General features: G+C 41.4%; 1 protein-coding gene across 1 annotated transcript; it reads left to right on the top strand.

The window, feature by feature from the left end:
* Nucleotides 1–29: 29 nt before the first annotated feature.
* Nucleotides 30–7751, top strand: GATD3 (glutamine amidotransferase class 1 domain containing 3). Its single transcript, XM_054079106.1, has 7 exons — nucleotides 30–169; nucleotides 3474–3526; nucleotides 4280–4393; nucleotides 4751–4870; nucleotides 5705–5797; nucleotides 6106–6262; nucleotides 6850–7751. The coding sequence occupies exons 1-7, from the start codon at nucleotides 56–58 to the stop codon at nucleotides 6976–6978; spliced, it is 780 nt and encodes a 259-aa protein (XP_053935081.1). The 5' UTR covers nucleotides 30–55; the 3' UTR covers nucleotides 6979–7751.
* The last annotated feature ends 3724 nt before the right edge of the window (nucleotides 7752–11475 follow it).

Here is an 11475-nt window from a genome sequence, read left to right as displayed (position 1 = left end):
GCGCTGCTCTTCCCCCGTCGGCTCCGCCCCGCCCCGCCGCTCGCGCGCCGCCGCCATGCTGACTGCCCGCGCGCTGTCCGTGCGGTTCGCGCTGCGCTGGGCAGCACCCGCCCGCCCGGCCGCCCTGCACTGCTCCGCGCGGCGGCCCCACCCCGCCCGCGTGGCCGTGGTGAGGGGGGGTCCGGGAGGGAGCGCCCCACAGCCCTGAGGGGGGGGCGCCATTGGGATGGGGTGCAGGGGGCGGTGCTCGGCTCTCTGGGGGTCGGTTTGGAGCTTTAGGACGCGAGCATCGGGGCAGGGCGACGCGAGGGAGAGATCCTCATCGGTCCTGGGCAGCGAGACAAGAGCTCGGACAGTGTGTATTGCCCACGCACACGGATAAATCCTCCCAGAGATCTTGTGCGCGTTCCGTGACTTCCCGAGGGCTCATTTTAATGGGATGTTGAGCTTCACAGCAGTCAAAGCTCCTGCTGGTTTGGAGCTTTGGAGCCAGCTCTGACCCCGCCTTGGGGATGGGGAGAGGCACCTCTGCTCAGCACAGATCACATTGCACAGGGCAATATCGTCTCCAGAGACTGAGCAGTGTCTGGAAACTGAAAGAACCCGTGCTCTCAGAGGGACATTCTATCTAACTTTCAAAAAAAATACTATTACTGACCTGAAACTTGACTCCACTTTGGCTTAAATCAAAGATATTCTGCTTTTTGTAATAATAACTGCTTCTGGTATCGGTGCTGGTGGTGGTGCTGGGAGAGTTCATTGTGGCACCAGCCCAAGGAGAGAGAGGCTCATCCGGTGCCTGCAGCAGCTTGGAAGCCGTGGGAGAAGTTGGAATTGAGAAGGTGGAGCTGTTTAGAATTGAGGTACCTTAGAGGAAGCCAGACGAGGTAGAAATTAGCTTCTTTGTAGTTGTTACCAGCCTGGAGTTGGGTTGTAGAGAGCTGAACTTGAAATAATTTATAGTTTGATTGAGGGGGAGAAGGAGGATGCTGGCAATGCACAGGGAAATATTTAACCTGTGTTAAACTTTCCTGCAAGAAGGAGGAAGGAGGTAGAGCATGCTAAAAGCACAAAAGAAAGTGAGCTGATGGAGGAGCTGCAGGTTGCCGAAGGAAATTTAGACTGTAGAGAACATTGAACAAGGTCAAGTGCAAGGTCCTACACCTGGGTCAGGGCAGTCCTCGGTTTCAACACAGACTGGGAGACGATGTGATTGAGAGCAGCCCTGCAGAGAAGGGTTTGGGGTGTAATGATGGATGAAAGGCTGTATGTAAGCCTGCAGTGTGCACTCACAAGCTGGAAGGCCAACCATACAATGGGCTGCATCAAGAGAAGTGTGACCAGATTCAGGGAGGTGATTCTGCCACTCTGCTCTGGTGAGACCCCCCCTGGAGTCCTGTGTTGTGTTCTGGAGTCCTCAGCACAGGCAGGACACACAGCTGTTAAGAGTGAGTCCAGAGGAGGGCCACAAAAGTGATCCAAGGGCTGGAGCACCTAACCTACGAAGATAGGCTGAGAGAGTTGGTGGTGAGAAGAGAAGGCTCTGAGGAGACCTCATAGCAACTTTCCGGTACTTCAAGGGGGCCTACAGGAAAGCTGGGGACAGACTCTTTAGCAAGGCCCGTTGTGATGGGACAGGTAATGTTTTTAAGCTAAGGGAGATTTAGACGGGATACAAAGAAGAAATTTTTTACAGTAAGAGTGGTGAAACAGTGGAACAAGTTGCCCAGGGTGGCAGTGGAGGCCCTATCCCTGGGAACATTCAAGGTCAAGTTGAATGGGGCTCTGAGCAACCTGATCTAGTTAAAGATGTCCATGCTTCTGCAGGGGGGTTGGACGATATGGCCTTTAAAGGTCCCTTCCAACCCAAAGCAGTCTGTGGTTCACAAACGGCTACGCAGTTTTGAACCTTAGTGGACAGTTTCTGGAGCTCCAGCTTTGCATAGTCTTCACAGCAAAACATGTAAAGAAATGAGGCAGGAAAACCTGCATGAAGAAATCTTTTTGGGGTAGAGTTGGCTCAGGAATGGACAGAATGCAAGTCCAAATGTCTAAGTGATAACTTACCAGGAATGATGTCATTTTAGCAAAATGCAGCTTTTTAAATAGAGAGTGGAAAGCAAATGTTACTGTTGACATTAGTGACAAATTCCTGACTATGGTTGGAGACAGATTTGTCACCAAATAGATACGCAAATAACAGAAGAGTATAGTTTTTTATTACTTTAGTTTTGGTGAGTTTCAAAAGCATTTTAGAAGCTTTACTTACAGGAGGTAACTTTAGCACAGCTGCTTGTTTAGTCAGTCTGTATTGAATGAAAGATAAAAGTTGGTGAGAAGGTGGCTCTTAAATACGGGAGTAGTAACACTGTAGTTGGGATTAACATGGACAGAAGAGAGCATTCATGGATTTTACTCCTTTGGTGAAGCGGTGGTGGGATGTTGTGCCTGTGGGGGCAGTGGACTGGGTGTTGTGGTCTGAAAGCCCCTTTGAGTTCACAGTTTCAGTTGTTAGTTTCTGTTCATGTGTCAGTGATTAAAAACCCTCAATCTCCTAAAAATGGAGATAAAACCTGGAGGGAAGAGCGAGCAAAGTTGATAAATGGATCTCTTCTTTAATTGGATTTTTTTCTTTCAAAACAAGCAACTGAACAAAAAAAACCCCATAAAAATTCATATATAAACATTCAGGAACTAGGTAATTGGGGTTTTTTGAGGTTTTGTTTTATCCTTACAATTGCTTTTTTCCCTAGGGTTTTTAAGAATTTTTTTTCTTCTTTCTTCTACCTTGTGAAAGACTCTTTCCACCCACACAAGGATAACTGATTGCTTTGCGTTTTTTATTCTCCAGTGTGTATAAACAAACTGAAAGTAATATTACTGTGGTAATAAGGAAAAGGATGGCTAATATAGCATAATTGGAATAAAAGTGATTTAGCTGTTGATCTCTGATGTGGATCCTCAGACAAAATACAGCAGCAGGTAAAATAGTTTGTCCTAAGTGCCACCTTGAAGTTCACTTCTGTCCAGCTTCTGTTTGATGTGCATCTGGATGAGAAGTTATTTCACACAGTTATGGACATTTCATAAACAGATGTATGACACTCAGAATGACTCATTTTGTGCACAGTAAAAACATACCTGGGAGTATCATATCAATTAATTAACTCTGGGAATAAATGCAGTAGCCAGTAAAGAAATATTAGTTATTTCTGAGACCTGTCTGTGAGGGATAGCTATAAATAGGAAATGCCAGTTCTGCAGTATGTCAACACCAGTGCCAAATAGTGTGATGTTGAATGGCTTAGTAAAGACCTTGTTGCTAAGTTTGTTTTGTTTTGGGGGAGGAAGGAAGTTCGTTGTTCTTTGTGGGTTGTTTTTTTTTTTTAAAAAAAAACTCTTACACTGTATGTGAAAGATCCTGTTGGAAGTTTTTTATCACCTGAAATACTCTCTTGATTTTCTTACTGCAGGTCCTCTCTGGTTGTGGTGTCTATGATGGCACGGAAATCCATGAGGCCTCGGCGTAAGTTGTGTTATGAAATTGTAGGCTCAAAGAAACCGGCAGTCTGTTGAATTCAGTTTTGCTCTCTCTGGCCATCAAAATTGCCCTGAAGGATGTAGGATGAAGCTTCACAGTTTTCTCACAGCATAAGTGGGAGCTCAGGCTGCGTTCTTGCAGTACTCAGCAATGATCCAAAGGTGCAGCACAGTGCATGTGATGCCAGAGCAGTGAGTTTGAGAGAGACTCTTTTTCCTTCAGAAACAGAAAATCAGAGTTCCAGAGTCAATCTCAAAAGAGAGTTAAGTAAAGACTTCATTTGATAATCAGTTTGAGTTCCTGTTCCAGGGCCTAAATCTACCACTAGATTTGTTAGTACGGAAGTTGAATTATTGACTCTTAGTGTTGATTGCTAAGGGATGTTTCATCTAGACCTAGATTAAATGTGCATGTAGCTATGCTAGTCATGGGACTCTTCCATAATACCTGGGGACTTGGAATGAGAAAGGAAGTTTTTATTGTTCTGTTGTGTGCAGAAGAACACTGAGCAGAGAAACTTTTCTCTAACTTACCTAACCCTGCCTCCAGATCGATTTTCTGTTCTGCTTTGCACTTTGGTGTTACATACAGGGATTTTGCTGCTATGTACTCATATGCTTTGGTGGGATGTGTGTTTCTCCTTTAAAAATCAGGTGGTAGAATATTTGTAGCAAGACGTATGCCCAGGTAAAGCCTCTCTTACAAGTTTTTCAGCACGTTTTATTTTTGTTTTTATAGCATCCTGGTACACCTTAGTCGTGGGGGAGCTGAGGTTCAGATGTATGCTCCAGATGTTCCTCAGATGCATGTCATTGACCACAGTAAAGGACAACCAGCTGAAGCTGAGTCAAGGTAAAGTCTATGTCTAATGTGTTTTCCGTGGGTACTGAGTCTTAGTCTTGGGTATTCAAACATAGCAGCCTGTGACTGCACTTGTAGCACTCTGCTGACTGGCTTTAGTAGCTTTATGGTAGCTGGTATTTTGATTGGAGAGAAAAGATTAAATGAGTTTTTTGGACTTGGTTATATACAATCTCTTAATGTATGTGTTTCCCAGTAGTATTTCAGGAGCATCAGTAGCTTCAGTTTTTGAGTGCCACTGTTCTTCTTGCTTCCCCCCCCCTCCTCTTCCTCTGCCAAAACTTTCTTTATGCTGTTCTGTGTGCACATGCTTAATTCATCTCTGTGGTTTATTTCTGGTTCTTCAAGGAATGTTTTAGTGGAATCTGCAAGGATTGCTCGTGGTAAAATTGCAAGTCTGGCTAAGCTTACTACAGCAGAACATGATGCTGTGATATTCCCTGGTGGATTTGGAGCTGCTAAAAACTTGTGAGTGCCAACTAAGTGTTAGGCTCTTCAACTAAATATTCATAATCAACTATGATTCACGCAATAAAATCAGGAAGCATTAAATGGCCTTATTTACTACATATTTAACCACTGCTTAATAAGGAAAACTCCTTTCAAAGTGTTGGAGTTAAGTTGTGCAGTTGATGATGGTTTCAAGTGGTGATTCTTACTGGCGTTGTTGCATTTCAAATTTGCTGAACAATGTTGGTGAGAATTCTGGAGTTTAGATACTGCGCAAGAAGACCTTCTCCATTCCACTGGTGTGGTGATTTTTTTGGGGCCTGACTGAGGGAAACAAAGGTAAAACTTCAATAGTTTCAGGTGTCCCTAGTGTTATTGCTATTATTAGCGTTATTTCTTTGCGTCTGTGTACTGAAAAGTCCCCTCTTGAATTAGTAATGATTAAGCAACATCCAGCTCAAAAAATAAAGTGGATGTAAGCGTTAGCCATGTGGAATAGTGGTTAGCTTGTTGTTGACCTGGCATTTTGTTGGCTTTTAGAAACTTGAATGTTATTTCCCCTTTCTTCTTATTTTCTTCTTTGAAAACATTGTTGTTCCACTTCTCACTAATCCTAGGAAGCTCATTTTATAATTCTTATTTGTGGATGTTTATATCAAGAACTTTATGACATACCAAAACCTTAGAAGTAAGTTAATTTTTAAAGCATTGATGGTCAACTACATGCTCTTTAAACCACCTTTTAGAAGCTGTTAGGTTTGTGATGACCTTTGAGAGCCAGTCTTAGGGCAGACAGGCATCTTTCTTTGTAGGTTTATACTGAGATGTGCATCAAGTTTCTTGTTGTGGCAGATCTACCTTTGCTGTTGATGGGAAAGATTGCAAGGTGAACAGAGAAGTTGAGCGTGTCTTGAAAGACTTCCACAAAGCAGGCAAACCTATTGGGTACGTATGTTAGTTGGAAGGAATATTTGTTTGATAGCATGAACATGGAGATGATGTCTGTTTTGTTGAAATGTGCAGCTGTTATTGTTGGAACCAGACAAAACATCTTCCATTTTGTGTCAATTGTAAGTATATTTTTCAAGATGCATGTGTGTGTAGGTATTTGTCAGAGAAGCAGCTAAGGAAATGCTGAGTGGAAGTTGTGATGTCTTTCACATTTGTAAGACAATGTTCATGTGAATTTTTTCAATTATGACCAATGAAGAAGTGCTCTTGTAGAATCACTCTTATAATTACTTTTGTTGCAGTCTTTGCTGCATTTCACCAGTGTTGGCAGCAAAAGTTCTCTCTGGTGCTGAAGTAACTGTGGGCCATGAAGAAGAAGAGGGTGGCAAGTGGCCTTATGCCGGGACTGCAGGAGCCATTAAAGAACTGGGAGGAAAGCATTGTGTGAAAGAAGTAACTATATCCTTTCCTGTTAATTCTCATGCTGAGACACAGTTTAGTAATGTGTCGTTATAATAATGAATACATGCACAATCTATAGTTTTCCACTTACAGTTTAGTGGGAATATACAGTGTAGAACAGATAACATGTAGTACAGGGCATGATTAGAAACGTCGTCTTCAGTACACAGCTGTGGAGTAAAAAGTCATCCTCAGATGTTGCCATGGAACTCCCTTTGTCACCCAGGAATGCGGTAAATGCTGAGTGAATTTGACATGAGTTACAATTGGTCAGTTCTCTCTGAGATTTTTTTTCTTTTCCTGAAGGCTAATGCTACAATCAAACAGTACTTAGAGACATTTTATTCACAGTCAGTAAATTTCATAGGTTTTCTTGTGTTTCTGAGCGTTCCCACAGATGACTCTTGCAATGTTGGTATCTTGGATTATAGGTTGCAGCTGTCTTTGCAGCTGGATGGTATAATTTGTTTGGAGGTGCTTTTTTGTAGGATAATGGAGTTGTGAGGTTTTGTCAAAGGCGGTTTATTTTGCAGACAGCACCTGCAAGTGACACGTAGGCTGTGTTTTCCTTAACTCTCTTTTACGAAGCTCATGTGGATACAAAAAACAAGGTGGTTACTACCCCAGCGTTTATGTGTGAAACTGAATTGCATCATATCTTCGATGGTATTGGGGCCATGGTAAAGAATGTGCTAAAATTAACTGGCAAATAAGAAAAAAAAAATCAGGAATGTTTAAATTTAGGGTGTAGTATTAAATATAATATGGACCGATGGAAACATTTTCACCTGCTTGTCCTATTCACACTCCAGTGATTGCTGATCCGAAGCTGACTGATTCCCAGCTGTGGGGTTTTCTATGCCTTTTTGGAGAGAGGGGCCTGCAGAAGGGCTTACGGAGTACAAACAGTCTGGCCTGAGACACAGAGCATTTTCTTGAGTGTTTTCAGCTGGAGAGAGCTGTGTGAACTTATTCTGAAAGCAATCCTCCCATTGCACCAGTGTCAAATCATTTCTGTGGGGGGCAAAAAGAGAATAAAGGGCTTTTCAGAAGCAGATGTGTTGTAAGGATGTAGCGGATGCAATGGCAGTGTATCTAGTGGATGAAGAATGGGAGTGGAGAGGAATTCATGAGTGGTTCAGGGTTTATGTGCTCAAGCCTGTATCTGTGAACTAAAATGCAGGATCAGCTGTCGAGGGAATAGACATGTCCCACATCTTAATTTTAGCTTGGTATTAATTAAAAATAGTGGTTTGGTTTTCAATTTTAAAATATCCTGTTTTCGTGAAGGAGCCATTGTGAGTATCTCAGTCAGCAGCAGGATATGTCTAAACTGTCAAAACATTAGTGCTTTGAAAAGTTCATCTGTTGGCCCATTATAGCTAAAAAGTTCTTGAAATGAAGGAGAAAATATCCGCTGATGTGACACAATTTTTGGGTGTAATGTCTATGTTAAAGTAGTTGCCTGGCTAGCAGTGGATGGAAATAGAAGCTCAAATTATCTTTGCTTTCCCTGCTTTCAGGTAATAAAGCTTCCGCCAAAGAAATATTGAATGTCTGGAGTAATGATGTATAAATAAATTAATTTCTCTCTTTGTCTCAGCCTTGTCCCTTCAGTTTTGTTTGATGGCTGCTTCTGCAACTAGTTGATACATTCTAGCAGTTTTCCTCCTTTTCAGTTCTCTTCATGTCTGAGACATTTTTTCCATATAGAATCCAGCAGATACTCCTTCCCCCCTTCCCAAGTTATTTGTCACCTTTTTATTCAGCAGGAAGCAACATTTATAGAAATAAAACAAACAAACAAAATGACACCCCTTACCCTCTATTAAAGTTCCTTTGACATGACAAACATGCTGAAGGGAACCCATATTTTTAAGGAAGAATTGTGTTTTTCATAAATAGAATCCACAAGCCTTAGGTTGGGTTGGAATACCGTGGCTGAACACTTGCTAGGAGTATAGAATTACTTTTATTTTACTGGGGGAAGTAAAGAAGAGAAATGCATTTTGAATATAAGTGGTGTATGTGCTCATCTTGCTCAGTCACTGTTCATGGAGTGTTTTTGCTTCTGGAGCCTCTTACAATATGATTTATTTTTTTGTCACTAAGAATCATGTTAGGATTTAGAAGATCTGAATTCGTACTTCAACGATGGCATTGCTTTCTTGGAGGATTTCGTAGAGGTCTCTTGCGCAGACTGTAAACTCCAGTGTGGGTACAAAGAAATACCCAGAAATCAAGTAATCATCCTAGCAGGCATACTTTGTAAAGTGGATTTTGGAGATAGTCTGTAACTGTTTTGCTTGTGCATCAAATTCTTTAGGCAATTTTCAGTATCAGGTTGGTAAGAAAGAGAATTTAAAATACTGATGCTATGTAATTCAGTGCAAATAAAGCCTTTCCTCCGTAAGCTTTGCTTGAATGTAAATAGCCATTTTAAATACAAATTTTGTATAGAGAGATTTAGCAGATCATGGGAGGTCATTATTCATATAAAATGTGGTGACTTGTAAAACTATGTGCCTTTCATACATCTGCAGGAGTTTTAGAAGAAATTTGGTAACATAAGAAAGTATCGCGAAACAGAGATGGTATTGAAATCCCCAGAACAGAGGGAGAGCAGCTGCTGCCTGCGTCAATGGTACCTTCTGCTCTAAGACTGATCTAAATTGAGCCCAACTCTTCTCTTTCCATTAGCATCCCTCACCACAGCAGGTTGTGTATAGATATGTAGGATGTCTCATATCTGCAGTTCCCAGTAAGTGCAGCCATGGTGGCTTAAAGCTTTCTTAGATTCTGAATTTTAGATTCCAGTGTCCTGAGGGAAAAGATGATTTCTTGAAGAAATTGCTAGCATCATGCAGTGACCAGCTGTTGCAAGTTGGTGGGAAGATCATCCAGATGTTGCCTCTTTTTACAGTCCTTTGACGTTCTTGTATCCAGACACCCAAATAGTGAAGACTCCTAATAATTTACTATGTACCTTTCTAAGCAGATGCAGTGGATCCCTGAGCTCGTGGCTTTCAGGTTGAATTGTCAGAGTAGCACGTGGATAGAATCAAGTATGCAAAGTGAGACACTCACATAATTTGGCACAACCCCTCATCTGCTAAATTACAGCAATACTCTAAAATGATGGTCTCAATATCAGCAACTGTTTGAGGGCTAGGGCTGTGAGTTGTAACTAAGGAAACGGCTCCTCCTCGGTGCCTGAAATGTTCTTCAAGGTAGCTGGAGAAAGCGAGCTACCCATATGGTGTGGTCAGTGCTGGAAGCTTGGGCATTTAGTGGAGATGGGGCAAACAGATGTGCCCTCGGCAAATCAAAGACATAATTTTATTTTCAGAAATAATCACCTTTTAAAGTATCTTTTAACTCTTCTTTTTTTCCATCCATCATTCAGAGATAAGGGAGGAAGAATCATGCACCAGAATTGCCTTTCATTTTTGTAATTCTCTCTAATTTCACAGTATGGTGCTGAGTACAAACCTTTGCTACACACATTTTAATTTTTTGTTTATTAATAAAAGACCTTTTAACTTTGCTGGAAGATTTTCATCTTGGCTTTCAGACAGTGTAAATTTGGAGGGAAATTCCATGTGAGTTTAAGAGATTGATGGAGACATTTGTCTGCCAAGATGGGTTTTTCCTTTGCTTCCATAGAGCTGTTTGGAGGTGTGGAGGGTTTTGTTAGTTTCAGCCGAGTAGATGGAAGTTTATGGTTAATATGTTTTGTTAAACACGATCAGAAATAGGAATTGTAAAAAATGTGTATTCTTCAGGCTTCCACAAGGAGGCATGTGGTAGCTGGCTTATGAATCCTGCCATTTTTCATCTTCAGAAAGCATTTAAGAACTGAATTGCAATAAATGCCTCTCCTGCTTGTGTTGGTTCTCTAGTGATATGGTGAGGTTAACCTGTGGGGTGCAGTTTTTACCTCTCAGTTGTGTTTCTGCCTGCTGCATTTTTCCCCTCATTGATGTTTACACACAAACCCCATTTTACAGAATGTTTCTCTGCAGATTTTTGTGGTGTTCACAAATTGGGCAGTGGTGATTTTTTCTTTGAAAAGCAGAAATGAGAGTTAAGTATGGAGGTGCACTTTTTGGTTTTTCCCTTCAGTTTGTGGCTATGATAGAGCCCCGTTTAGGGTGAGTAGGAACGCGGTGAGGGGCACCACTGTGTGAGCAATAGTTTGTGCAGGTGGACCCTTAACCCCAGCGCAGTGTTCCATCCAGCTGTTTTTTTTTCTGTGTGACGATGCTATGGTGACAGTTTGGACACATAGAGAGAATCAAACAAATAATGCTTCCTATTTCTTTTGGAGTAGAAAATCAAAGTCCATCATCATGAATACTGTCTTGTTAATAGTCATTTCTTCAACACAGTGACTTCTTATTTATCCCCCTGAAAGTATAATATCAAATACACTTAAGTAAAGCTTTAAAGCCTTCTTGTGGGATAATTGTCTCTAAAACGTGAGGAGAACTGTAGTATAAAGTTGTAAAAGTACACAGTGAGTTTTTGTGGTAGTGTTTTTTTAGATTTTCATTTTGCCTTGTTTTGTTTGTTGTTGTTTTGGTTTTGGTTGGGTTTGTTTTGTTGGTTTTTTTTTTAACAATAATGGTATTATAGCCAAAGTGACCTAAACCTAAAGTTTGTAGGAAGGAACTTTTATCAGGCCAATGATTACCCCTGGAACGAAATGCACTGTTTCTGGAAGAATCTGTGTGTTTACAAGCTAGCAGTATCTTATATATGTGTGTATACAAACATATTTTTTTATTTTTTCAGAGTGGGAGTTTAGATAATCCTCCATCTGCAAATAATTGAGAGCTGCCTGCATTCCAGGGCTTGAGTCCTTTGTTTGAACTGTTTTTCTTCCTCCTTTCTGTGGCTTGAAATGGCTGAGGGGAAGCTTGCCTGTTGTATGGGTGAGCCTTAGCCTTCAGAAGAATTAAGGAACTCATATCTGGTTTTCTTTTCCAAGGTGACTTCAGTGGTGGTCAGAATCTCTGTGGAAAGAGATAGAGAGGGGAAGAGAAGGGTCTAAACTTGGACAATCCCAGATGCTGAAACAGAAGTTGCAGTGAGGATTGCATTACCCATAGCAACATGAGATTTGTGCTGCATTTTTAAAAACAATCACTTTCCATGCTTATTTTCAGTACCCTTTGTTCAACTGCTGATTATCAAGCTATGTAAAT

The sequence above is a fragment of the Cuculus canorus genome, chromosome 1 (assembly GCF_017976375.1).
Source record: "Cuculus canorus isolate bCucCan1 chromosome 1, bCucCan1.pri, whole genome shotgun sequence".
Lineage (NCBI taxonomy): Eukaryota > Metazoa > Chordata > Aves > Cuculiformes > Cuculidae > Cuculus > Cuculus canorus.
This window is presented reverse-complemented; position numbering and strand designations above follow the sequence as displayed.

Coding starts and splice junctions, on each gene's coding strand:
- GATD3 (XM_054079106.1), top strand. CDS start 56: ATGCTGACTGCCCGCGCGCTGTCCGTGCGGTTCGCGCTGCGCTGGGCA. Junction 4,394..4,750: donor CCAGCTGAAGCTGAGTCAAG/GTAAAGTCTATG, acceptor TGGTTCTTCAAG/GAATGTTTTAGTGGAATCTG. Junction 4,871..5,704: donor TTTGGAGCTGCTAAAAACTT/GTGAGTGCCAAC, acceptor TTGTTGTGGCAG/ATCTACCTTTGCTGTTGATG.